At 43.2% G+C, this 27,725-nt stretch overlaps 1 protein-coding gene across 2 annotated transcripts; it reads right to left on the bottom strand.

The window, feature by feature from the left end:
• Positions 1-305: 305 nt before the first annotated feature.
• On the bottom strand, positions 306-27,725 carry gspt1 (G1 to S phase transition 1). 2 transcript variants are annotated; one of them, XM_060939681.1, is made up of 14 exons: positions 27,302-27,725; positions 18,934-18,975; positions 13,923-14,159; positions 13,777-13,810; positions 13,604-13,681; positions 13,265-13,445; positions 12,758-12,912; positions 12,474-12,614; positions 12,086-12,179; positions 6,183-6,263; positions 5,917-6,090; positions 5,727-5,816; positions 5,471-5,639; positions 306-1,432 (listed from the first exon to the last, which is right to left on the bottom strand). In XM_060939681.1, the coding sequence occupies exons 1-14, from the start codon at positions 27,462-27,464 to the stop codon at positions 1,380-1,382; spliced, it is 1,692 nt and encodes a 563-aa protein (XP_060795664.1). In that variant the 5' UTR covers positions 27,465-27,725; the 3' UTR covers positions 306-1,379. The 2 variants fall into 2 exon arrangements, with proteins under 2 accessions (XP_060795664.1, XP_060795665.1); XM_060939682.1 differs by lacking the exon at positions 18,934-18,975.

The following is a 27,725-nucleotide window of genomic DNA, read 5'->3' as shown; positions in this document are numbered from 1 at the left end:
CAACTGGTTCCCAGACCGCTTTAATTAGGAATACCTGAACACCTGCTCATTCATGCAGTTATACAAATCAGCTGCTGTGGCAGCAGCGCAGCGGGATGAGTATCAATTAACGTCACATCATATGAAAAAGATTGCGTTCATGGTGGCGCGGCCCAGCGCCTTACGAAGACACTTCGATTTGTCATTCATCTGTATTTAAGCGAATCAGCATCTTGGCCCAAAGCCAAATGGATTTAACAGATGAACGCATCCGATTAGGGATATAAAATTAATTCAATATGCATAAAAATAGCCAACAAGAAAGATGAAAGGATCAAATCGGTGATTTTATTTTGTTGGATAGTTAATGCTGACATCGCCACAGAAGTATGTAAAACTGGATCAGATGCTGAGTAGTGTGAGAAGCTGTAACATTACACTTTTTTTTTTTTAAATTCAAGTACAGTTTTATAGGATAAGCAATGACTAGTTACTGTGTGCATAATCCTTATCCTGTTTAGTTTTGTTTACTTTTGGCTACAATGATCATTGATATTTGACTGAAATTGTGCATTTATTTAAAAAAAAAAAGCTAGTCATTTACTGAACTGCATGCGCATAGTCCATATCGCAACTGTACTGATTTCAAAAAGGCTGAACTAAAGATCTGATCTAGGAGAAGACCAGAAACATATCAGATATGCAAAGAGAAATCAGACATTACCAAAGCTTTAACATAACTTTGGAAGGCTCCGTGCTGTTCCTGTGCTCATGTCCTCAAGCAGTCTGAAACTGTATAAACACAGGCTCTGAAAAGAAAGCAATGATACAGACAGATTTCATACACGGATGCTGTATCAGTGCAGTGCTGGTCGGGATAGGCTTCAGAACCGGGGCTGAAAAGATCACTTTCTGATACAGTGACCCAATTACAAATCTATAATTGTCCATACAAGTTTGACCCCAATGAACATTTGAGATCGTGCTTTCAGATAACCTGCGTGTGCTGTCAGTTTCGGATTGCTTCAGGACAGTTAACAAAGGAATGGCTTAATCCTTCAAATAAGAGGGCAGTTAAAAAGCCAATAGTCTACAAGATTGCATCCATTTTGTCATTGAATATGGGCCTGTGGAAATGGGCTGGATTTAAAATTCGGCTACACGAGTGGCATAGCTGAGCTCTCAATATGAGAAAGCCGTCACACTGAGCTGTTTTTTTTTTTCTGCAATATTGTTCTTCTTAAAACATACTGTCGTTTTGATATTGTCCTTTTTCAAATATTTCTCTTAGTTTTATCCACTATAAGAGAACAGAGCAGACTGGAGGAATCCGGTTGGTAGGTCGCTGCATCCTTCCTCCTAATCCACAGGGCAGCAGAGATCAGTCCTTCGGTGTGGAATCAGTCCTTCTCTGGCACCAACTTCAACACCTTGCCAATAGCAATCGTTTTACCTGCAGAGAGAATTGACACATTCATGAACAACTACATTCACCACACGTTCAGTTTATCATCCCTTTTTACCTCCGCCAATGAGGTTATATTTTCGGAAGCATTGGTTTGTTTGTTTGTTTGTCTGTTAGCAACATTACGGAAAAAGTTATGAATGGATTGCTCTGAAATTTTTTCCAGAGGTGTGACTGGGCACAAGTAACAATCCATTAAATTTTGGCGATGATCCGGATCACCTTCTGGATCCCGGAATTTTTTTTAAAGGATTCTTGGCGGAGGTCTGCGCTCTCCGAGTGCTTTACTAGTTTTTTTTTTTTTTAATTATTTATAAACAGGAGGATCTCATCACCATAGTGTTTTTCAGAGAGTTTCTGCACATATATAAATCATATCTATTTAATAAACAAATAATATGAATATAAAATTAGACAAAAACTAAAGCGTGAAAGATTTGTAAATAATATAAAACTAGAAAAGCACTCGGAGAGCGCAGACCTCCGCCAAGAATCCTTTAAAAAAAATCCGGGATCCAGAAGGTGATCCGGATCACCGCCAACATTTAATGGATTGTTACTTGTGCCCAGTCACACCTCTGGAAAAAATTTCAGAGCAATCCATTCATTACTTTTTCTGTAATGTTGCTAACAGACAAACCAACGCTACCGAAAACATAACCTCCTTGGCGGAGGTAATAATAATAACTAGAATGCATTTCCAGAGAAAATGCGAAAAAAAGTGTGCTTGCTCAGGTGTGCCGCCATGGCGGCCCGGCAAGAGAGGCGACCGCACGCCCACACGACAAGTTGTGTGTCAACACGCGAAAGTTTGGCCAAGACACAAGGCGGATTCTCATACGGAGATGACAGGCTGGCAAGGTTCTTTACAGGGACATCCCAGAGCATCACTAACATGGAAATTTAGATGTAATTCTAAATCCGTAAAGAGATATGACCCAAAACACGTTTTTGCTCACTGTGGCGCCCCCTAGTGGCCAAATGACACCAAACTTGATGAGGGTACATGAACAGGTGCCGAAAGTCATCAACAAATATGGTCTTGATACGTCAAAGCGTTTCTGAGATATGAGCCAAAATATGTTTTTGCTAATTGTGACGCCCCCTAGTGGCCAAATGACACCATATTTGATGATGGTAGTTTGGATGGTGTCTGAAGTCATGCCACTAAATATGGTCTTGATACATCAAAGCGTTTCCGTGACATGAGCTCACTTCCTGTTTGGTGGCTTCGCCATCGATTTTGATTGGCTGCCACGGGCGAACGCTTCGACATACGAGAGCGAAACGAATACCATTCATTAGGCATGGACCGGAGATCATGTGTGCCAAGTTTCGTGATGATCGGACAAAACGTGCGGCCAGGGTCACTCTACCTTCACTTTGGACAAAATTAAAAATGGCGGAAAATCTAATGAGGCGGAGAATGACGTCATAGGGTGCGCTGGAATCGTCTAGCTCCAATGATTCCAACGGTACCAGACTTATGAAAAATCAGACACACGGATCAAAAGTTACGTGCATGAACGCATGCAAGACTGATCAGTTGGTGGCGCTAGAGCGTGAGACGTACCAACATGAAACTTGATGAAATCAATCAGGGTCCACTCCTCTATCAGTGTACCAAGCTTCACGACTTTACACCTTACGGTTTGGCCTACAGAAGGAAAAATCTGTTTTTTGCGTCGCGCGCCCATTCATTTCAATGGGGAAAAAATTAATCCTTTAAAAAAAATCCGGGATCCAGAAGGTGATCCGGATCACCGCCAAAATTTAATGGATCGTTACTTGTGCCCAGTCACACCTCTGGAAAAAATTTCAGAGCAATCCGTTCATTACTTTTTCCGTAATGTTGCTAACAGACAAACCAACAAACAAACAAAAACAAACCCTACCGAAAACATAACCTCCTTGGCGGAGGTAATAAATGTAATATAAAAATATACATGAGTAATATTAAGTTCATCTTAAAAATTGTTTGAAATCATTACAGCTAGATTCCCGTCTTACAGTAATATCAAAACTTCCAAAAGCAATTAAAGCTAGACGGCCTTTCGATTTCATAAAATCGGTGAAATTTAGTTCCGTCTGAAATTTGGTCATTGTGATCCATGTTTATTTCTGTAATATTTCACAAACTATCAGGTCATTCTGTGGCTGGGAAGTTATTTAATTTGAGGGGATTCCTGAGCAAATAATGTGCATAACATCGCTCGCTTCACGCAATCAAGCAGACAGAGGAAGTCCATGTGCGCATGTTTACCTTTTCCTTCTTCTTTTGGGTTTTACAACAGCTGGCATCCACAGTGTTGCATTGCTGCCGTCTACAGGTTTACCTTTGACCGTGCACTGACGGTTCCATCATTCTGTCGCTACACGAACAACTGATCGCACAGAGGTGCTCGCTGACTGCTATTTATTAGTTTGGTCCTGCGTTTCCTTTATTTCGCAACATAACGTCTTTTCTTCTCGCTTTCCGTTACTGTAGTCAGTCTTTCACGTTTCGTTCGCACACTCACGCCCTCCATTTTTCTCTCCTGTTTCAAATTTGTATCCCACAATGCCTTGCACGAACGAGGAAAGCCCACCACGTCATACATGATGTAGTATCTTGAACAGGGTCATGTTGAAGGAGGCAAAAATGGTGGAGAGTTTAGCGCCACGTGACCCTAAATTCATCTCATCTCATTATCTCTAGCCGCTTTATCCTGTTCTACAGGGTCGCAGGCAAGCTGGAGCCTATCCCAGCTGACTACGGGCGAAAGGCGGGGTACACCCTGGACAAGTCGCCAGGTCATCACAGGGCTGACACAGACAACCATTCAGACTCACATTCACGGTCAATTTATGCCGCTTTTCCACTACAAACGTGGCCGAGTCGGGCTGAGCCGTGCGGTGCTGAGTCGGGCTGAGCGGGGCTGTTGGAGTTGCATTTCGACTACAACCGCGCTGAACCGTGCTGGCTGGAAGTGGGTGGACACATTGGGTGGAGTTAGCAAAAGTGGGTGGACGTCAGGTGATGTCGTTAAGCAGCGCAAACAGTGACATCAGTGACCTTTTAAGCGGTAGTCTCACAACCCGAATAGTAAACAATAAACATGGAGGACATGGAGTCGTTAGTGTTGCTGGTCTTGGTTCTGTGGCTTGTTGTCACCGACAACGCGGACAGATACTGGCAAGAGCGTATAGATGAGGCGAGGCGCATAAGGCTTCAGAAATTCTCGTAATTCGTAATTCTTCTCCTTCCGGGTTTGCGGTGTTTACAGATCCCAGCGTGCTCGCGGGGCGTGTGTGGGCATGTGAGGACACTCCTCCTCACCAATCAGTGCACAGGGGAGTGTCTGCTCACGCCCCCAGCCCCACTCGGCTCGCTTTGGCTCACTTCAGCCCCACTCCAAAACGGTGCGAGTTTTAGGGGCTAAGCAGGGCTGAAGCGAGCTGAGTCGTGCTGGTTTTTGGTAGTCGAAACGCGAGCCGTGTCGGGCTGAAGTGAGCTGAAAAAAGGTAGTGGAAAAGGGCCATTAGAGTCACCAGTTAACCTAACCTGCATGTCTTTGGACTGTGGGGGAAACCGGAGCACCCGGAGGAAACCCACGCGGACACGGGGAGAACATGCAAACTCCACACAGAAAGGCCCTCGTCGGCCACGGGGCTCGAACCCGGACCTTCTTGCTGTGAGGCGACAGCGCTAACCACTACACCACCGCGCCGTCCCCCTAAATTCATTAATTGTTTTATTAATTTTTTTTTTTTTTTTAAATTGGAAGTCTGTGATCCAAATTCAGTAGCTTTCAGTCCACTAAACAAAAATAACGGTGTCGGGGAAAATTCTTTTTATGACCTATACTTGAAAAATCTGAAAGGCAGTCCACCTTTAAACATCAAAATTAGCGAAAAGATAGCATCAGTAGTATAAAAATATAATTTAAATATTATTCTCTACTTAACAAAGCAATATTTTTGGGCAATCTCATTCCAGTGTGTGCAGAACACAGACTCGAAGGATTTATTGATCCAAGTTCTTACCCTCGTCCCTCAAAGTGAAACGACCCATCTGCGGGAAGTCTTTGAACGTTTCTAAGCAGATCGTTCCTGCTGTTCTGAGACGGGCAATGCACACTTGGTCTTGTTTGACGAAGCGGGGACGCGTCTTGCTCTTCTCTCCTGTCTTCTTGTCCACCAGACAGATTAAGGCCTTTAAGCAGAAATATCTAGTTATCATATAACAAATACAGAAAAGCATATCATACATGCAACAAGGAGAAAGCCAACAGTTCCTTACTGTTATTTGCACTTCCTCTATACAGGTATGGATGTGGAGGACCGCATTATAACCTGGACATATAATGGATTTGTGTTCAATAATGACAATCTGTAAAACAACAACAAAAAAAAAATCCATTAACGACGAGGAATGAGGGAAAACCATCAGAAGCTGCTTGTACAGTAAACATCTACAATCGGCGCTCTACCTGGGCGTCAAATGTGCGCCCTGAGTGGCAGAGGTTCTCTGCATTGCATAAGATGAAGCCAGGGAGAATCTCCTCTTCTTCAATGCCTTTGAGACGTAGCTTCAGGTTCTCTCCAGGCCCTGCATCATCTGTCTCTACATCATCAGACAGTAGGCTCAGCACCTCTACAGTGTGCTGGAAAACACCACACACACACCACATTTCAGCCACACGCATTCTTCATTTAAAACAGAATTTCAGTGTTGTAGTGCTTCATATAGTCTTACCCTATTTGGCATCATGATAAGCTGTTGTGCTTTACTAATCGTCCCTGATTCCAGTTTGCCAAGAACCACAGTGCCCATGTCCTGCACAGAAAATGACAAAAGCCTGTGATTGTAATATCTGAAAGGCTGATTAATTACTATAAAATGTGAAATGCAGGTCACACAGAATCATCCTTATAATATCTGTAGCAGGAATCACCTCACTACCATAATACAAGCATAAAATCCACAGTAGAAGTGCAGTGATTTTATGTACTCACGGTGATGTACAAGTTACCGCCTTCTACTGAGGGAACATCCTAAATTCCCCACATAGGGTATAACATCCTACCTAGTGCCGTCAACCTTTAATGTATATGGTCTTTTGAGGTTGAGTCACAAAAAAAAAAAAAAAAGGCAGAACTCTTACTCAAACTACTTATTTTCACATTTGACAGTGCCTGAAAAGCCATTAAAGGTAGACTGCCTTTCAGATTTTTCCAGTATAGGTTGTAAAAAGAATTTTCCCCCCGACACCCAATTATTTCTGTTTAGTGGACCGAAAGCTACTGAATTCGAATCAAAGACTTCCAATTTTATTTATTTATTTATTTTTTAAATAGAACAATTAATGAATTTAGGGTCACGTGGGGCGGCACGGTGGTGTAGTGGTTAGCACTGTCGCCTCACAGCAAGAAGGTCCTGGGTTCGAGCCCCGGGGCCGGCGAGGGCCTTTCTGTGCGGAGTTTGCATGTTCTCCCTGTGTCCGCGTGGGTTTCCTCCGGGTGCTCCGGTTTCCCCCACAGTCCAAAGACATGCAGGTTAGGTTAACTGGTGACTCTAAATTGACCGTAGGTGTGAATGGTTGTCTGTGTCTATGTGTCAGCCCTGTGATGACCTGGCGACTTGTCCAGGGTGTACCCCGCCTTTCGCCCGTAGTCAGCTGGGATAGGCTCCAGCTTGCCTGCGACCCTGTAGAAGGATAAAGCGGCTAGAGATAATGTGATGTGTGATGTGAGGGTCACGTGGCCCTAAATTCTCTGCTATATTTTCCTGCTTCACCATGACCAAATTCAAGACACTATGTCATGCATCACGTGGTGGGCTTTCCCAGTTTGTGCAAGGCATTGTGGGATCCAAATTTGAAACAGGAGAGGAAAATGGAGGACGCGAAGGCAATGTGAAAGACCGACTACACTAACAAAGTGAGAAGAAAAGACAACGCAGGACCAAACTAATAAATATCGGCGGTCAGCGAGCACCTCGGGGTGCTCAGTTGTCCGTGCAGCGACAGAATGATGTAACTATCAGTGCACGGTCAAAAGGGGTGTTCACACGGCAACTTTTACTCCGGTGTAGCACCGGGGCTGTCCCGGTAGAGCGTTCACACGGTAGAAAGTTATACCGGTGTAGCCCCTGAAAGCTGCTTAAACTGGTGCAAATCTAACCCTGCTCGTGAGGTGGTTTAAGAAATTTACTCCGGAGTAAATGCTAGTTTGTGGGGCAGCACCGATATAAAAAAATGGGAAGTCTGAACGCTACAGGGGTAGACTCACTATGCGTGAGGAGAGTTGATTACATATGGGCATTGCATAATTTGCATCCTGGCATTTTGCGCTTCCAAAATGGCGAATATCAACAACAGAACTGCGTGTCTTCCAGTGTTGCCAGATTGGGTGGTTTTAAGTGCATTTTGGCGGATTTGAACATATTTTGGGCTGGAAAACGTCAGCAGTATCTAGCAACACTGGTGTCTTCATCCACATTGTTTTCCCGGCGCTTGGTGATGCCATGACAACCGGGAAAAGGAAGAACATTTTCACGCATGCGCATATTTCATTTCCGCATTACGCCAAAAAAAAAAAAAAAAAAGTGTTTCCGGTTACCCGACTGACCCTAAACTTTTTTTTCGTTTTTTTCCCAGTCGCGACTTTTACATATAACCCAACTGTGTGAACTGCAAGTTTTTTTCACTCACTGGGAAAATCAGGGCTTTCCACAAGCGCCGGCTGCCGGCCATACAGCCGACTACACAAGTCCAGCCGGCTACTTTAATGACTTATTTTTGTAGCCCACAGGCTCTAAATATTAATTTTCGATTTTAATAAAATTAAATGTTTATCTAACGGACTGACAATAATGTCAAACTGAACCGCACTCATTTAAGTTGTGATTCGCGCTGTTTGTACCGATAATAACCACAAATTCCCCGCAGACTCGTTGATCAGGGGAGAGTAACTCGTCCACGGCCCCGACATGCGGTATGCGCGCGCACTCGGCAGAGGCAGTAGTGTGTCGGGGCCGTCGGAGGGAACAGAAGCAGAGATAACGCTTATTTTGTCTTTCACCTAGAGACATGATTCAAACTTGAAAACGGAGACAAAATTCTCCTGTGTGGATCTGGCATTCAACTTTTTTGCTAGGTTCTATACTTTTTGATCAGTCACAGATCAAACACCATGAGCAAATCTGGAGAAATTCCGGCTTTATAATGGGTGTCTATGGCGTTACACACCAGCGGCGCTCAGGAGTTTAGAGTGTAGGCAGCCTGAAAAAAAAGCTCTAACTTTCTCATTTAAACTGTTTTCTCAGCCACAATTTTCACTCTACACACAATTTTCTCAAAAGTTGTAGTCACACATTGTGTGAATCAAGACAAGTGTCTCCCTGAGCGATAGGATTTACAGTTTTTGAATGAGAAGCCTGAAAGTAAGGAGAGGACAGCCGCGCTCTCCCATACACTCGCATTATAAACGTGGCAGCGCTTTTACTGCAAAATCAGAAAAGTCACTTGTTTTTAACTCGCTCTAGTGTCCACATTTTTTACACTAGGGACCAAAAAAAATACATTAATGTGTTCATGGGAGCCTTGTAGCACTCAGTGTGAAAGAATTTTGTGAATAGCTCCTTTCGTTTCCGTGTAAATCAGCGTTGTTCGAGGAGAGGGAACTCTGAGAAAAAGCGCTCTTTGCTTGTTATATTGTGTCTTTTCCCTGCACCGTTACCAAGGCGATGAGCTGCACTCAGGGAGCAGAGAGGGGCGGGGCTGCTCTCTCTCTCTCTCTCTCTCTCATGGTGTATTGAGCTGTTATGTTTACAGAAAAATTCATGTTAAAAGGTGTCTCATGCTGCATCAGATTCATCAGAAGGTGGTAACTCGGGTGACCTGCAAAGAAATTCATTATATTTTGTGAAATTATTTCTGTCTAAATATAGGTTATGGCAGCCATCTTGAAAAAAAAAATTCAAAAAAAAAAAAATGCCTGCCTACCAACCCTAGTTTTGAAATCTACGTAACCGGAAACACACTTTTTTTTTGGCCTTATTACTATTGTATAGCACGGCCGCAAAAACTGCCGTGTGAACGCAAGTGGGGCTGCACCGGTGCCAACACGCTTCTCTCTAGTAAGCAGGTTTGTGACGTGTGAATGCTCCACAAAATTTACACCGGTGTAAGATATATTGCAACAAAATACATCGGTGCAGCATCGATGCAAATATGTGCCGTGTGAATGGCAGTAATGCAATACTGTGCATGCCAGCTGCCATAAAACCCAAAAGAAGAAGGAATGCACACACACATTTCCTCTGTCTGCTTGACTGCATGAAGCGAGTGATTTCATGCACATTATTTGCTCAGGAATCCCCTTAAATTAAATAACTTCCCAGCCACAGAATGGCCGGATATTTTGAGAGATATTACAGAAATAAACATAGATCACAAAGACCAAATTTCAGAGAGAACTAAACTTCACCGATTTTATTAAATTGAAAGGCCGTCTCACTAAGTGATTTAAAAAAAAAAAAAAAAGTTGTCATGATTGTGTTTAATAATGATTATTTGCTGTTTTTACAACAAACTTACTGTGTCTCATGCTTACTACTTCACTCTCTGAGATTGCTTTCAAGTAGTAATATACTAAACTTGTATTTCATTATTTACCAACAGATAACCTCCAGAGAAATGCCTCTTACTTTCATAGATAGAGTGATATGATGGGAAAGTGACAAACTTGGCCAGGAAGCATTTTTAGATTTGCTGTTGGGCCACGCTGTTCACTGAAGCAGTACATCTATTCCAGCTATCAGAATCCAGTTCACTGTTTGAACACTATAAAATGTTTGATAATGTTTACATAACTGATCACATGTTCTACTTTCAGATATGCACTGTAGGGCTATTGAAACCTTTTGGTCGGAAAAAAAAAAAAAAGTGTGGTTAAACACGCGTCTTTACCAGAATGTTATTTTCAAACTTAAGGACAGTCTCAACACATACACACAAGATCAAGCCTATACAGTGGTGCTTGAAAGTTTGTGAACCCTTTTGAATTTTCTATATTTCTGCATAAATATGACCTAAAACATCATCAGATTTTCACACAAGTCCTAAAAGTAGATAAAGAGAACCAAGTTAAACAAATGAGACAAAAATATTATACTTGGTCATTTATTTATTGAGGAAAATGATCCAATATTACATATCTGTGAGTGGCAAAAGTATGTGAACCTTTGCTTATAGTATCTGGTGTGACCCCCTTGTGCAGCAATAACTGTAACTAAACGTTTCTGGTAACTGTTGATCAGTCCTGCACACCGGCTTGAAGGAATTTTAGCCCGTTCCTCCATACAGAACTGCTTCAACTCTGGGATGTTGGTGGGTTTCCTCACATGAACTGCTCGCTTCAGGTCCTTCCACAACATTTCGATTGGATTAAGGTCAGGACTTTGACTTGGCCATTCCAAAACATTAACTTTATTCTTCTTTAACCATTCTTTGCTAGAACGGCTTGTGTGCTTAGGGTCGTTGTTTTGCTGCATGACCCACCTTCTCTTGAGATTCAGTTCATGGACAGATGTCCTGACATTTGCCTTTAGAATTTGCTGGTATAATTCAGAATTCATTGTTCCATCAATGATGGCAAGCCGTCCTGGCCCAGATGCAGCTAAACAGGCCCAAACCATGATACTACCACCACCATGTTTCACAGATGGGATAAGGTTCTTATGCTGGAATGCGGTGTTTTCCTTTCTCCAAACATAACACTTCTCATTTAAACCAAAAAGTTCTATTTTGGTCTCATCCGTCCACAAAACATTTTTCCAATAGCCTACCGGCTTGTCCATGTGATCTTTCGCAAACTGCAGACGAGCAGCAATGTTCTTTTTGGAGAGCAGTGGCTTTCTCCTTGCAACCCTGCCATGCACACCATTGTTGTTCAGTGTTCTCCTGATGGTGGACTCATGAACATTAACATTAGCCAATGTGAGAGAGGCCTTCAGTTGCTTAGAAGTTACCCTGGGGTCCTTTGTGACCTCACCGACTATCACACACCTTGCTCTTGGAGTGATCTTTGTTGGTCGACCACTCCTGGGGAGGGTAACAATGGTCTTGAATTTCCTCCATTTGTACACAATCTGTCTGACTGTGGATTGGTAGAGTCCAAACTCTTTAGAGATGGTTTTGTAATCTTTTTCAGCCTTATGAGCATCAACAACACTTTTTCTGAGGTCCTCAGAAATCTCCTTTGTTTGTGCCATGATGCACTTCCACAAACGTGTTGTGAAGATCAGACTTTGATAGATCCCTGTTCTTTAAATAAAACAGGGTGCCCACTCACACCTGATTGTCATCCCATTGATTGAAAACACCTGACTCTAATTTCACCTTCAAATTAACTGCTAATCCGAGAGGTTCACATACTTTTGCCACTCATGACCAAGTATAATATTTTTGTCTCATTTGTTTAACTGGGTTCTCTTTATCTACTTTTAAGACTTGTGTGAAAATCTGATGATGTTTTAGGTCATATTTATGCAGAAATATAGAAAATTCAAAAGGGTTCACAAACTTTCAAGCACCACTGTATTTATGGTGTTTAAATTACAGTACACAAGTATTTCAATATAGAAATTTGCATTACCCTGTATTTGTCTACAATAGGCAATCTGATGGGACCATCACTTGATCGGTTGAAGTTTGGCAAGCTGTCCAGATGTGGAATAAATGGTAACCCCCTGAAATGGAAAGAGGGAGTTCATAAATTGGAAATTGTGTTATTTGATAAAAATTTAATATTCTGCTTATTACTATAATTACTGCATGAAACACTACATCTGTCAACACTGATTTGATGAGAGTTTACCGTACAGTACAGAGAAACTGAAACATGTTCTTATGAAATGAACAGGAGTGGCATCACTTCTGAATAGATGGTGCCTTAGTTGGGGTGTCCAAGATTTAAGTTTTATCTGAATCCACTTGTTTACTGTGCCACATTGAAAATTAAAAGTGTTACAAGCGTCACTTACGTGTACCACGGACACATCTCAGAAGATTCCTTTAAGTTGGCTCCAGTCAGTCCAGAACAGGGCATGAAGTGGATGTCTTTCTTTGGATTAAAGCCCACCTTCTTTAAAAATGGCACTAATTTCTCTTTACATTCCTCATATCTGCAGATAACGGCCGTTTTAGTAAAAGGCCGCTGAATGGCCATAAACACAGTAAAATATGTACAATAAAATGAACTCTACTATTCAGTTTATGCAGCTATGTCTCTAATTTCACTGTTGAAATGAAAACATGCTTTATTTACCTATCTAAGCTCCAGTTTACCGTGGGATCATCCATTTTGTTGATAAGGACTATCAAGTGTTTGACTCCAGCTGTTTTGGCCAGCATAGCATGTTCACGGGTCTGACCGCCCTTTTCAAAGCCTGTCTCAAACTCACCCTTTCTGGCAGAGATAACCTGGCAAGGTAGCATTTAAAATAAATAAACATCAATTTAAAAAAAGAAAAAAAAAAAAAAAAAAGAATAAACCCTATTCAGAATGAGACTGAAAAAAGTGGATGGAAAAACATAAAAAGATGTGATAACCTTTATCCATCAGCTTCAGTGTCTATAAATCAATAACCTGCTGCAACAAAAGTGAGCAAAGTGTCCATTCATGACATTTTACTGAAAGAAGATAAAGACCGAACATATTTAACAACCTATTCAGTCTTTTCACAACAACTTTGATATTTCTCCTCCCACACAGCAGCAGAAATACAGCACCAAGCTGTCAGCAGTAAAATATCGAGGGTGGTAAGAAACTAACCAGCACTGCCAAGTCAGCCTGTGAGGCTCCACCAATCATGTTGGGCACAAAGCTTTTATGGCCCGGGGCATCCAAGATGGTAAAGTGCTTTTTCTCAGTTTCAAAATATGCTCTTCCTACTTCTACCGTTTTCCCTTTGTCTCTCTCCTCCTGGTTTGTGTCCAAAGCCCAAGAGAGATACCTGTAAAGAAATATTATTCAAATATTAGTACAAAGATGTAACTGAGCAGCTATGATATATCTGAACAACAAATGCTATACATATTAGCATACATGTTAAATAAAATAAGCCAACACAAAAAATAAAGTCTGCCTAAATGACACGATAAAGCATTTTACCATGTCTCCCTGTTCTTTTCTTTTGCTTCCCTTTCGTATTTCTCCAGGGTCCTTTTGTCCACCATGCCAGTCAAATACCTGAAATAAAAAGCTTGGAATTAATACCTTACAGACTTACTAAATTAATTAACATGGTTTAAACAGAAAAAAAAGCAAAAGACTGTATAACTCACATAATTTGTCCACCAATTGTTGACTTTCCAGCATCTAAAACAAAAATGGAAGCAGAACACAATAAGATAAAATGGTCTTGAAACAAGAACTCTAATAACATTGGGGAAATTAAGTGGCTGCTATGAAGGCAATGTTACAGACGCACCCACATGGCCAATGAACACCACGTTAACATGCTCCTTCTTTGGGGCATCTGGAAGCGAAGGAGGCAATTTAGGAGCGGGCATTTCCTCATCCTCTTCCATCATCTCCTCTTGGGCTTCTTCCCTCACTGGTCCACTCTCCTCCATCGCCCCACCTTCTGCCTCCACCTCATCTGGTTCACCTTTCTCCTCCCATGACTCCACTGTGGCAGTATCTGTTTCTCCATTCGCCACAGCAGCTAAAGAGACAGGATGACGTCACTGACACCAACTTTAAAGATTATGCTGTAATATAAGTGTCTTGCAAAAGTATTCATCTCCCTTCGTGTTTGTCCTGTTTTGTTGCATTACAAGCTGGAATTAAAATGGATTTTTGGGAGGCTAGGACTATTTGATTTACACAACATGCCTACAACTTTAAAAGGTGAAAATTTGTGTTTTATTGTAACACAAACATTAAGATGAAAAAAAAAACAGAAATCTGGAGTGTGCATCGGTATTCACCCTCCCAAAGTCAATACTTTGTAGGGCCACCATTTGCTGCAATTACAGCTACAAGTCTCTTGGGGTATGTCTCTATTAGCTTAGCACATCTAGCCACTGGGATTTTTGCCCATTCCTCAAGGCAAAACTGCTCCAACCCCTTCAAGTTAGATGGGTTGCGTTGGTGTACAGCAATCTTCAAGTTACGCCACAGATTCTCAATTGGATTGAGGTCTGGGCTTTGACTAGGCCATTCCGAGACATAATGTTTCTCTTTAAACCACTCCAGTGTAGCTTTAGCAGTATGTTTAGAGTCATTGCCCTGCTGGAACGTGAACCTTCGTCCCAGTCTCAAACCTCTGGCTGACTCAAACAGGTTTTCCTCCAGAATTGCCCTGTATTTAGTACCATCTACCTTTCCTTCAGTCCTGACCAGCTTTCCTGTCCCTGCAGATGAAAAAAAGATATCCCCACAGCATGATGCTGCCACCACCATGCTTCACTGTAGGAATGGTGTTGGGTTTGCACCACACATGGCATTTCCCAAGATGGCCAAAAAGATCAATTTTAGTCTCATTTGACCAGAGAATCTTCTTCCACGTGTTTGGCGAGTCTGCCACATGCTGTTGGGCAAACTCCAAACACTTTTTTTTTTTTTTCTTTAAGCAATGGCTTTTTTCTGGCCACTCTTCCATAACGCCTCACTCTGTGGAGTGGTCCTATGGACAGATACTCCCATCTCTGCTGTGGATCTTTGCAGCTCCTTCAGTGTGATCTTTGGTGTCTTTGTTGCATCTCTGATTAACGTCCTCCTTGCCTGGTCTGTGAGTTTTGGTGGACAGCCTTCTCTTGTTAGGTTTGTGGTGGGGCCATATTCTTTCCATTTTGCTGTAATGGGTTTAATGGCGCTCCCTGGGACATTCAAAGCTTGGGATATTTTTTTATAACCCAACCCTGATCTATACTTCTCCACAACTTTGTCTCTGACCTGTTTGGAGTGCTGCTTGGTTCTCATGTTGCTTGCTTAGTTGTAGCAGAGTCAGGGTCCTTCCAGAACAGGTTGATACATACAGACATCATGCGACACATCATGTAACACTGAGTGCACACAGGTGGATCTTAACCAACTAATTACGTGATTTATGAAGTGAATTGGTTGGACCAGCTCTTATTTAGGGGTTTCATATGGAAGTGGATGAATACCTATACACACTCCAGATTTCTGTTTTTCATCTTAATTATTGTTTGTGTCGCAATAAAACAACAATTTTGACCTTTAAAAGTCGTACGCATGTTGTGTAAAATGGTGCTAACCCTCCAAAAATCCATTTTATTTCCATCTTGTAATGCAACAAAACAGGACAAACACCAAGGGGGATGAATACTTTTGCAAGACACTGTACATGTATGTTGGTACACAGATTTTGGAGGTTATTCTGCTACTTTGCCACAGTGGCATTCTTGTGCATCCTAAACATTTAGTAAATAGGTTCTGTTTACTGATTTGTTATTGTAGTTTTATAACCAAACTCCTATCCATTTGCATATACAGTCTTGTTACTGGGGTGAAGAAGGAAAAAAAAAAAAGAAGCTGACACCAGAGTAAAAGTGAATAAAAAGAAAAAGACCCATAAGCTGTAAAATAACAGAAAGGAGATACAAATTCATTCGAAATACGCTTCACGACTACAAGCTGACATTTGGCAGATTTGCTGTTTGAGGAGACAGCTGATCATAAAGCTTCATCTCTGTCTGCAGTAAACCAGAATAATTAAGCAGATAAATGACATGTGAGCTGAGAGATACAACAACCACTGTGTTTCAACCTGTAGAGCAGGTCTGTGTGAGTGTGGGTGTTGGGTAATGGCACCGTACAACAGAAATACAAGTTAAACTGTTAGCAACGTGGACCAGTCACTGCTCTGGCAAGAGTTGCTTAATGAATTAAATGACCTTTTTTTTTTTAATTTACAAATGCATGGTAGCAAATGTGACGTACTTGAGAAGAGTGAAGTCGGATCAGGGACAGAAGGTGTATTGTGGCATAGGTAATTGCACTTTTACAAACGTTAAATAAGCTTTATACTAAATAGATTTAATGACGGTGAAATCCATGGTCAGACAGACACATAGGACTAAACAGTTTAATTCCCTGTTAGCTAGATCTAGACGGATTTAACAGATATGATTTTTTTTCTTGAACTCCCCCCCCCATTTTCTCTCTAATTTAAAAAAAAAAAAAAGTCCCTCCAGCACCAGGCCTTCCCAGGCAGTCTCTTGTCCCACTACTAATCAGCTTTTGAGGCGCACGGGTGCAGCACCGATCTCCATTTCAGTAGCCCTCGGCCTCTCGCCTATGATATAGCTAGGGTTACAGTGGGGGGCAAATGCCTAAGACGCATATTGGGGATCTTTTGGCCAAACATTTCAAATAAGGACCTTCACAGAAGAACAGGATTGGCGCCCCTGGAGAAAACTATTGCAGCCCGCAGATGGACCTGGCTTGGCCACGTATGTCAAATGACTCCCAACTCAATAACAAGGAGTGCATTAAAGTGGACGCCAGTTGGAGAAAGAAACCGAGGCCGCCCCAAAGAGACCTGGCGAAGAACAATAGAACGAGACCTAAAAGAGAGAGGACTGACTCTGGATACAGCCCCAAGTATTGCCTCAGACAGGGCCAGATGGAGAGCACTCTTCCTAACGCCTCAAGGACCACCAAGCCCAGAAGAGGATTGAGTGAGTGAGTGAGTGAGTGAGTGAGTGAGTGAGTGAGTGAGTGAGTGAGTGACAGTGGGGGGCTAGTCCTCTGGTATCCACAAGAGTTTGACTCCCTACCCACATCTGTATTGCAGCGTGCCTTACCAGATGGCAGTAGGTACCATTTTTATGATGGTCTTTGGTATGACCCAACTGCAAGTAGAACCAGGCCAGCTCACGGTTTTCTCTAATTTAGTCATGACCAATTCCTACCCATCAGCCAGCTCTCTCCTATCATACTACAGCTACCAAACAGGGAGGGTGAAGGCCATCTTGCGCTTCCTCTAATGCAACATTAAGACAGTGACTGCATCTTAACGAACTCATCTTTTCCTCCAGGGGGCATGACAGCACTTTCCTCTGTGTTATCTGACAACTACTGCATACATGAGCACACAAACGCCCATAATATTATTATGGCTAGTGTTACTGTAATTGACAGGGGACAGGGAGTATGCAGTCACTCCCTCCTTGAGAGCATGGCCAATTTTGCTCTCTTGGCCTCCAAAAATAGATAGGAATTTTAAGATAAGAATCTATTTATGCTGGGCTCACGAGTGGTGCATCAGAAGCACCTTTGCCCCCATCATCTGGACAGTGCTAGTTCGAATCCCAATATTGCCATAACCATCCATGGGTAGGGGCTCAAGAGAGCAAAACTGGATTGTTGTCTCAGGAAGGGAGGAGAGGCAGCGACACTAGCCAACAGTGTGCGTTGAAGGTGTGCGGATAGCACTTTCCTCTTCAATTTGGAAAAAAAAAAAAGAAGAAGAATCAGGGGCCTCAGAGGAAGCACGCGATAGCCTTCACCCTCCCAAGTTGGTAGCTGTCGTGTGATACGGGAGAGCTTTTTATAGCGGCTACAGCTCCATAAAATAGGGAGAAAATCGGGGAAATCCAAAACCAAGGAAGTACATTTATACTCCTTAAATTCAAGGTCCTTCCCGCACCATTCATGGCACGTTTGGCTGCGCCGATCTCCGTTTTGTAGCCCTTGGCCTCTTGCCTAGTCCTCTGGTAACCGCGAGAGTTTGACGCCCCGCTCGCATCTGTATTGCAGCGTGCCCTGCCAGATGGCAGTGGGGCACCATTTTTTTATGATGGTCTTTGGTATGACCCGACCGTGAGTAGAACTCGCGATCGAGAGGCGGACACGCTAACCACCAGGCCACTTGCCGGTAAACTCCTTAGGTTAGCAGGATAAATTAGCAATTCAGGACTTACTGCACTGTGTACTGTTCGAAGAGATAATTATAACTACTGTACAGCATAATCATACTATTACTATGATAAAGTGACCATCTGCAAGTCAGCACTAAGCAAAGTGTTCATTAACTGATCAGTGGAAGTCCCCGTGTCAATAATCATGCACACAGCTGTTGGTCTTGGACAATAACGAACCTCGTTAGATATTAGTTTACAATTTCACGTTGACTACATTTCTGAAACAATATTAACTCTTAATAAATATGCTATTCTGCTTATAGACATGACACTGCCGTATGGGAATGCTTGAGCCCCTGGCTGTAGGTGCAGGAGTCGAGCAGAGAGAACGCATGAAACATGAGCGGGTACAGCCTGTTACATGAGCCAAGCTGTACGATCTCCAGCTGGCCTCCACATAGCTGAACCAACACTAATGACATTACTTCAACACCATAATTGGTACGCAAGTACTCTAATTTGCATTCGCTAATTTGGAAAAATACCAGTAGCCATGAATTCTGTTCACTTTAATTTGTGATAGAGCTAAAGTTAGAGCACACTTACCTACTGATTCTGAAATCTCCATGTTTGTAACCGTGTCTGGACCTAAAGAGAGAACACTATACATGTTAAACTATATGGTACTGCCTGGTGTTGTCAGACCACAAGATGCTTGCTGTTAAACAAGGATAACGTATAACATTCACATATAACGTGAATATATTCAATAAAATTCGATTCAGTTTTAACCATCCCTACAGGGCGATTTAAATAAACATCCAGCAGACAGTGCAATATAACTAAAACATAATTAAGCAACATCACATGAGGGGGCGTGCGGTTATAGTGAAAGGGCTGTTTCATAATCAGTGTATACCTTTCGGGTCCACAATAGTCCAAAAATCAAACCTCAGATTTTTGCCTCTCTCTGCCACCAAAAATGACTTTTTGAGATGGAAATTAACTGCGCAGAATTTCACAGCTGCAGGTCATAGACTGGGCGTGCATTTCTAAAATTGACCCACTTTCTTATAGCCCACAAGAGTGTATACAACAGTTTTTCACTTTGTAACGCATGTGATTTTGAGTACAATTTTTCCAAGTACTGTGCAGTGATGTTTGTACATGGTGGTAACTGAATATAACAACAACTGAAGTGGTGACGATCCTTGTGGTTTTCCGGAGAGGACACTTTTTGCTGAACTCGCATTTCAACCACATGTGAAGCTCTGCTGCAAATATGTCTTACATCTGTTTCAAGTCCTGTTTTTTTTTTTTCCTGGGCAACAACAGAGTATTCCGGTTCAAGAGAGACAAGATTTTTTTTTAAAAAGAAAATAGATTTTCAACCTCATCATACGGTGAGTGTTTTCCGTAAAGGAGATTTCTGATGGACAAAGGATAGTCAGAGACGCTTAGTTTACAAAAAATGTAACTTCCACTTAAATACCTTTCTATTGTGAATGAAAAGTATACGTCCTGAAGTAAAACCTAGTTAGTGCTAAAAATGCAATTCTGAACTTAACCAGTAAAATCTAAATGTAATAATTAAATGAAATGATCACAAGGTCAAAACTGAGCTTGCATTTTACTCTTCCAGACATATTTATCAGAACTTATAAAAGAGACATTACTGCTGTAGGTAGAGCTGGTGTGTCCCTGTAGGATAAGGCAGCCTCTCTCAACCGGGGTGCCGCGGCACCCTGGGGTGCCGTCTGGCTTCGTTAGGGGTGCCGTCAAAAAATTATATATTCTAACATTTAAATAAATTAAATGAATTAAAATTCCAAAAAACAATCGTTACGCTAATGCAGATCGCCGCCTCATGCATCATCAAAATTTGTCTCACGGCCCCCTTTCCCATATCACATCATCACTGCCGGGGTCAGCGTATGGTCAGCATGACTACGTATATTTTATATGGGGGTGCCTTGAGAATTTGCATACTTCTGAAGGGTGCCGTGACTGAAAAAAAGGTTGAGAAACGCTGGGATAAGGTATAAGAAACTCCAGCATATATACACTGGACCTAGGAGTTAGTTGGTGTTATTCAAAAAGAAAACCATGACTGTGAAACAGCCCCAACATCAACATGACTGTGTTTTGAGGCCTACGACCTCGTGCCATAGGTAATCTCAGCCGTGCTGATATTCAGTACAACAGCATGACCTTGAGTGCGATACTGATTTTATACAACAGTTATAAACACAAGAAATTCATATTAAATGATGTTTTGTACACAATATGGCCAAATATTCTCTATATTTTTGCTCTACTCACAGAAACCGATCCCAAAGAAGCCACATTTGCTTTACAGTATGTCGGTGAAGAAACTAACCAGATTGCATTAATTTGTACGTTCTTGTTAAAAAGTGCTTCCATATTTCAAATGTTCCTGAAATGTCTCATTTGCCATGCCCACTATTGAGGTCACTAACACTGAACGCTACTGTAGTAACTATTTAAAACTAAGAAGTGGAATTTTACATTCAGGACACAGACGAGTGGAGTTGCACACACAGTGAAACATCCCACTGTGGTTATGTGAAATATCAGCACTCTTGGCCTGACGCTTTTGAACAATCAAATGAGTGGACCGGACCTAACGGTTGTATAAATTATATACAAGCAAACAAACAAGAAAGATAGGACTGAAATCACAAATCATGATAATTATTTAGCATTCAGTCCCATCTGGAACAGAAAATCACTTCAAGTAGGGATGCACTGATCTTATGCTAAATACTGGTACTGGGGCATTACTCAGGGTTCCTGCAGGCGCTCGTCATTGACAAACATAATCCATCAGTGACCAAGAGAAAATAACTAGCAGTCGTCACAGTGACTAATGTATTTGTCACCATTATCCTAAGTCATCTTTTCTAGAAATCCCTCCGTTTGCTGAAATCCAACCCCAGTGAAGAAACGGCAGGAAGCCAGAGTGTAAACAATGAGCCCATGCTTGTGACCAATAAAAAAGAGACTACACAATGACCAAACGAGCGCAAAATTTTCGACCAATCACAGTGAGTCTTAGGCTACGTTTACATTAGACCGTATCTGTCTCGTTTTCTTCGCGGATGCACTGTCCGTTTACATTAAAACGCCTGGAAACGCCGGGAAACGGGAATCCGCCAGCGTCCACGTATTCAATCCAGATTGTGTCAGCTCCAGTGCTGTGTAAACATTGAGAATACGCGGATACGCTGTGCTGAGCTCTAGCTGGCGTCTCATTGGACAACGTCACGGTGACATCCACCTTCCTGATTCGCTGGCGTTGGTCATGTGACACGACTGCTGAAAAACGGCGCGGACTTCCGCCTTGTATCACCTTTCATTAAAGAGTATAAAAGTATGAAAATACTGCAAATACTGATGCAAATACTGCCCATTGTGTAGTTATGATTGTCTTTAGGCTTGCCATCCTTCCACTTGCAAGTGGTAAGTGATATGCGCTGGGATCACACACACAGCAGCTCAGTCCCGAATCACAGCTTGTTCACTTCACTCGCGTGCTCTGTGAGCTGCACAAGGCCGGAGTGCGCACCCTCCAGAGGGCACTCGCTGTTCAGGGCGGAGTGATTTGGAGCGCAGGATGCCTGCGGAGCCGAGCGTATCCGTGTATTGGTATTGCTGTGTGCACGCAAATCGTGTATTGGTGTTGCTGTGTGCACGCTAATCGTTTTAAAAACGTTAATCTGATGATCCGCTGATACGGTCTAATGTAAACATGGGCTTAATCGGTCTGGTGTGGTGGTGTAATTATCTCTGCGGGAACTGAACAATGGCATAGGCTAAACTGATTAAGTTTGAGCTTTTTCGAGCACTTAAGATGATTTAAAGGCTGAAACAGGCACGGGGGAGGCACACCGGACAGTATCAGTAATACAGGGGTCGGTTAAAAAAAAAAAAAACCCGCCAAAGTGAAAGTGCTGTCAGCCGGCAAGCCACTGAAGGGCTCTGTTTCGGGCGGCGTGGTGTGTCGAGTCCCTGTGACTAACACTGTGGCGTCAATAAGCCCCATCACTCAGGCTCTAGCCCCCGGGTATTTTCACTCTCAAAAAAGTAAGAGATTAATAGAAAACAACTGACTTGGATGTCATCTGGGACTGTAAATGTTGTAATATAATAATGTCGCTTAGAATTGGTGTCTTTGTGGTCGTAAAGGAGAGATATGTGAGTGAGAAATGATTTTTATTAAACTAATGATTAATTTGACTAGTGATATTAAATAAACTGACCCACGCCTCAGTTTCCAGAGACATTATGGGTGTTGATGATAAATAATGAGACAGAACCTGAAGTAAAGTACATAAATGTAAAAAGAGCAGTGCAAAAAACACTAAAAAAGATGTCATAACCTTTGAATGTGTGTGGGTGATTAATATCTGGTAAAGTTAAATAAAACTTCCCCAACCTATCGATGCTAATCTCCCTTTAAAAAAATATAAACCCCAGGAAAACTGGACTGAGCCCCGGGTCTTTTAGCTGCTTTAGATGTTAAACATGGTGTCATTCTGTGTTTGGTTCGTAAATTGACAGGAAAATCGGATTCCTTCAATGCTGTTTTGCTCCCAAACTCTTCTCAACTCTGTTCAATTGTAAATCAAGTTTTGTGTTGAAGTAAAGACTAAACAGAGTCCTAATACCTCTTCTGAATAATTCCCTGCTAAAACAACCTTCAGTCAGCTCAAACTAAAGAGGTTTATTTTAGTGTGATGGTGCACAGGGCACCCAAAACCAAGTCTCTCTTATTAGATGCTGGAATGGAGCCCAAATTTTTATATGTAATGGAGAGGCTGAGCTGGATCTGGACAAATATTTGAATTGTCTCAGTTTGGTTGGTATACAGAGGTGGCACTGTGGTGCAAGTGGTTAGCATGGTCGCCTCACAGCAAGAAGGTTCTGGGTTCGAGCCCAGCGGCCGGCGAGGGCCTTTCTGTGTGGAGTTTGCATGTTCTCCCCGTGTCTGCGTGGGTTTCCCCCACAGTCCAAAGACATGCGGTTAGGTTAATATGGGACGGCCTTGGGCTGAGGTGCCCTTGAGCGAGGCACCTAACTCCCAACTGCTCCCTGGGTGCTGTTAGCATGGCTGCCCACTGCTCTGGGTATGTATGTGCGCTCACTGCTTCAGATGGGTTAAATGCAGAGAGGAATTTCACAAGTGTGTGATGAATAAAGTTGTGCTTTCTTTCTTTCTTTCTTTTTAAACCTGTATTAAGTTCACTTTGATAAGTCAGTCACGAAGAAAAAATACAGACTAAGAAAAAGTGAAGAAAACTTATTTGACTTTACTTTTTCAGAACCCTGTTTGCTGGCCTGAAACCCTGGAGTGGTATCAGATCAGAGGTGAGAGACGAGGCTGTAAGTAAACAGGGGTCTTAAACAGGACTCTACAGAACATCCATCCATTATCTGTAGCCGCTTATCCTGTCCTACACGGTCGCAGGCAAGCTGGAGTCTATCCCAGCTGACTATGGGTGAGAAGCGGGGTACACCCTGGACAAGTCGCCAGGTCATCACAGGGCTGACACAGAGAGACAAACAACCATTCACACTCATGGTCAATTTAGAGCCACCGATTAGCCTAACCTGCATGCCGATTAGCAAGCTGCATGCAGCTGAAGGAAGAACATGCAAACTCCACGCAGAAAGGCCCTCGTCGGCCGCTGGGCTTGAACCCAGAGCCTTCTTGCTGTGAGGCGACAGTGCTGACCACAACACCGCTGTACCGCCCTTGACAGAATATAAATTTGGGAAATTTCTCTCACAGGGGGCCAAAAGTCCCTTCTGGCACCCCAGTGCTAGTCTGGCTAACGCGACTTCAAAGCTCTGCGAGCATTTGGTCTGGCAAAGATATTAAGCCCAACCGTTTCCCAAAGGCGTGGCTGACCCGCCTCTCTGAAATGCCTCAGTTTGCTACTGGTCGAAGCCAGAAAAGGCTGTGACGAAGCTTAAACCAATCACATCACTATTTCCTCTGACGTATGTGACGCGACGGAAACTGCTTGAGTAACAGGAAGATGATAAATACCTCCAGGGCTGCTCTTTGCTCCGTTTTCAATGAGAACTTCCCGTTGAATGCTTTCAATACAGCATCTACCGCTGTGTTAAAGGCTTGCCGCTGCTCCATGTTCGTAATGTTTCTAGTGAATGAAGCGCTTCCGGCATAGATTCTGTAAACAATCTATGGCTTCCGGTCGCAGTTCTACTAAGTCACTGCCTTGAACACGCCTCTACCCAGGGCCGTTGGAGATGCTCAAAGTTGATTGGCTCCCGATTTTTCGGGAGCTTGGAAGAGCTGGAGATAGCTTGCCTTGCCAGACTAAAGGCCTCTGCATGCTCTTGCGACAAGGCTTTCGCAGATAGCTTTTCGCAGACAGTTGTAATTTATTGTTGAGCGGGGGAATAGGCATGCGCGATGTTATTCACCGCCACAACGCAAGGGGGCGCGAAGTCGCTAGGAGTAGTTGGTGGGTGTGGTTAGTGGAGTGTTTATCCTCCGGTTACTTATAATGACTAGAACTTTTTTTTTATAATGACTAGAACTGGAGTCGTATAGATGTACGTACTTCCTCAATCAATCGCTCTTCATGCTGCTCCATCTTCGCTCGTGTTTTTAAAAATGCCGGTCGTGAAAACAAAAACTGGGAAAGCAGGGAAGCGGAAGTGCGTGTACAGCGGGTAGAGTGGACCAATCAGAGCCCTCTTGTCTGCGGCGCTGTCTGCGAGGCTTCTGCGGTGGTCACAGTTTTTGGGAGGTGCGCGCAGAGCGTCTGCAAAGGTGGGGGGGCTACGCAAACACTGTCTGCGAGGACTGGGTTGTCAGCATAAATTGGCCTTAAGCTCGCAACAGGCCCTTGTGTTGCGTCACACTTAGGATGGGGGGGCCCAGGCTACCCCAGTGCCGTGTTCTGTGTTGAACAAAATCTGGCATGTAGACATACAGAACAGTGTTCCTCTGTATGGAGCACTTGCATGTGACGTCACAGCCGATCCAGATTGTGACAGACACCATCTTGTCGGTCAAACGCCATATTTCCGCCTTCTACTTCTGGTTCTACTTCTGCTTTTACTTCTACCTTTTCTTCTGGAAAACCCTACTATATACAATTCTACTACAATGGCTGCGGCTACAAGCTCTCCCTACCTGTGCACGTTTTATGTTTTTTGTGTGTTGTTCGTCTGTACCGGACTTCAATATCCACTACAACCGTATGGACTAACTGGACATTGGTTTCCAGCAGAAAATGACGGTTTGTAGCGATTTCCATCGCATGCACAACATTCCGGACGAGATAGCGAGACCAGCGGGGTCTCCATGGATTGTTATCGGAAGCAAAACGAAGGAGGTGGCGCCGGGAGCGGAAGCAAAAGCGAGGCTGCAGAGCCGGCCTGTTGACTAAGCTCAGAAAACAGCCACTCAAATCTCCACTGCTAAGCCTCTATCTCTCCAACGCCAGATCCATGGTAAACAAGACGGACGATTTGGAATTACAGCTGGAATTACCTTATTCTATTCTATAATCGGCTGGTCAGTGCTATACTCAATACTTAAGTGACTTACCCGTCCAATGAGGATTATTTTCTTGTTTACAAGATGCCACATCTGAGTCGCTGACAAATCCTGAATTTCTGTAAAGATAACTGTCCAGAGATTTATAAGCACGCAGTGCTTCGCCACTGAACAGCGAGGGAAAGTTAATGAGGTAATTATGCATGTCCGGGTATTCCGCTGGCAGTTCAATATCCACTGACACGGTCGTGAAAACTCTGTCCGGTAAGCCATAAGGGTCACTAATCTGTAGGTCGTTTATTTTAGACATATATCTAGTTATCTGTTCATTAGAAAAATGAGCCGTGTAGTCCGTCGGTTGAAATCGATCCATTCTGTACACGAGTGCAGCAGTATTCAGCTGTGTTTTTTACCGACAAGATGGCGGCTGTGTACTTTCCGGTCACGTGACTGCAAGATCTCTATTGCTGCTAATTTTTGAGATCATACACTACTGCTCAAAAGTTTGGGGTCACTTTGAAGTGTCCTTATTTTTGAAAGAAAAGCACTGTTCTTTTCAATGAAGATCACTTTAAACTAATCAGAAATCCACTCTATACATTGCTAATGTGGTAAATGACTATTCTCGCTGCAAATGTCTGGTTTTTGGTGCAATATCTCCATAGGTGTATAGAGGCCCATTTCCAGCAACTCTCACTCCAGTGTTCTAATGGTACAATGTCATTGCCTCAGAAGGCTGATGGATGATTAGAAAACCCTTGTACAATCATGTTAGCACAGCTGAAAACAGTTGAGCTCTTTAGAGAAGCTATAAAACTGACCTTCCTTTGAGCAGATTGAGTTTCTGGAGCATCACATTTGTGGGGTCGATTAAATGCTCAGAATGGCCAGAAAAATGTCTTGACTATATTTTCTATTCATTTTACAACTTATGGTGGGAAATAAAAGGGCGACTTTTCATAGAAAACACAAAATTGTCTGGGTGACCCCAAACTTTTGAACGGTAGTGTAGGTCTGAAGTTTGTATCTTACAGTTGGGAATTATAAGATGTCTACAGAAGTCATGACTGTCACTCCACTGGCATGCACACAAGCTGACGTCGCCTCCCAGCCGCCTCACGAGCCAGTAGTGGCCATTTTCCCCAACACACAATAAACAAGAAACGTTCCAAGGCACCGGGTTCACTTCACACTTGAATAATTATACAGGACAGAAATGAAAACGTGCAGTAAATTTCGCAGTTTGTTGTCGTGTACCTCAACCGTTTGCAAAACACTTGACAGCTGTTCAGCGTGGCAGCTAAGCTAAGGTAAGCTAATCTGAGCTAAGCTAAGCTAAGCAGCCCACTCCGGTCCTCCTCTGCTCTAGCGTTAGCTGTCTCGCAGCTCTGAGATGTGTCCGTGTTGTGGGTTTACCGTGGGAGCCGGTGCTGTGTGGAGACCCTCTGGGTACAAAGGCTGGTACAAACTCTGGTGCGTTGACGTTGAGGCCAGTGAAAGCAGACTGGAGCTCGGTGTCGGTCTGGGCCTCCACATCGTCCTCCTCCCAGCTCTCAGGCGCCGAGTCTCTCTGGTCCATAACGAGCCCGAACTACAGCCACAGCCGCACAGAAAGCTCGTCCCCGACGCGCAGTTCCGCCCGAACACCTCCGCCTTTTCTTCACCTGCTCCAGAGAAGCGCGCGCGTGCACTGCTGCGAGCGGAGTTACGGCATGAGCTCACTGCGCTTCCGCTCCCACAGCGGCAACACTTCCTGCACGAGCGCTTCAGTGGAGTGAAGCCAGAAACTGTCGAGCACGAGCCACCGGAACCGACCACCAGACGAACAGTTCTCACAGTC

Source organism: Neoarius graeffei, chromosome 14, assembly GCF_027579695.1.
Source record: "Neoarius graeffei isolate fNeoGra1 chromosome 14, fNeoGra1.pri, whole genome shotgun sequence".
NCBI classification, from domain to species: domain Eukaryota; kingdom Metazoa; phylum Chordata; class Actinopteri; order Siluriformes; family Ariidae; genus Neoarius; species Neoarius graeffei.
Note: the sequence above shows the minus strand (reverse complement) of the source record. Positions and strands in the feature narration are given on the sequence as shown.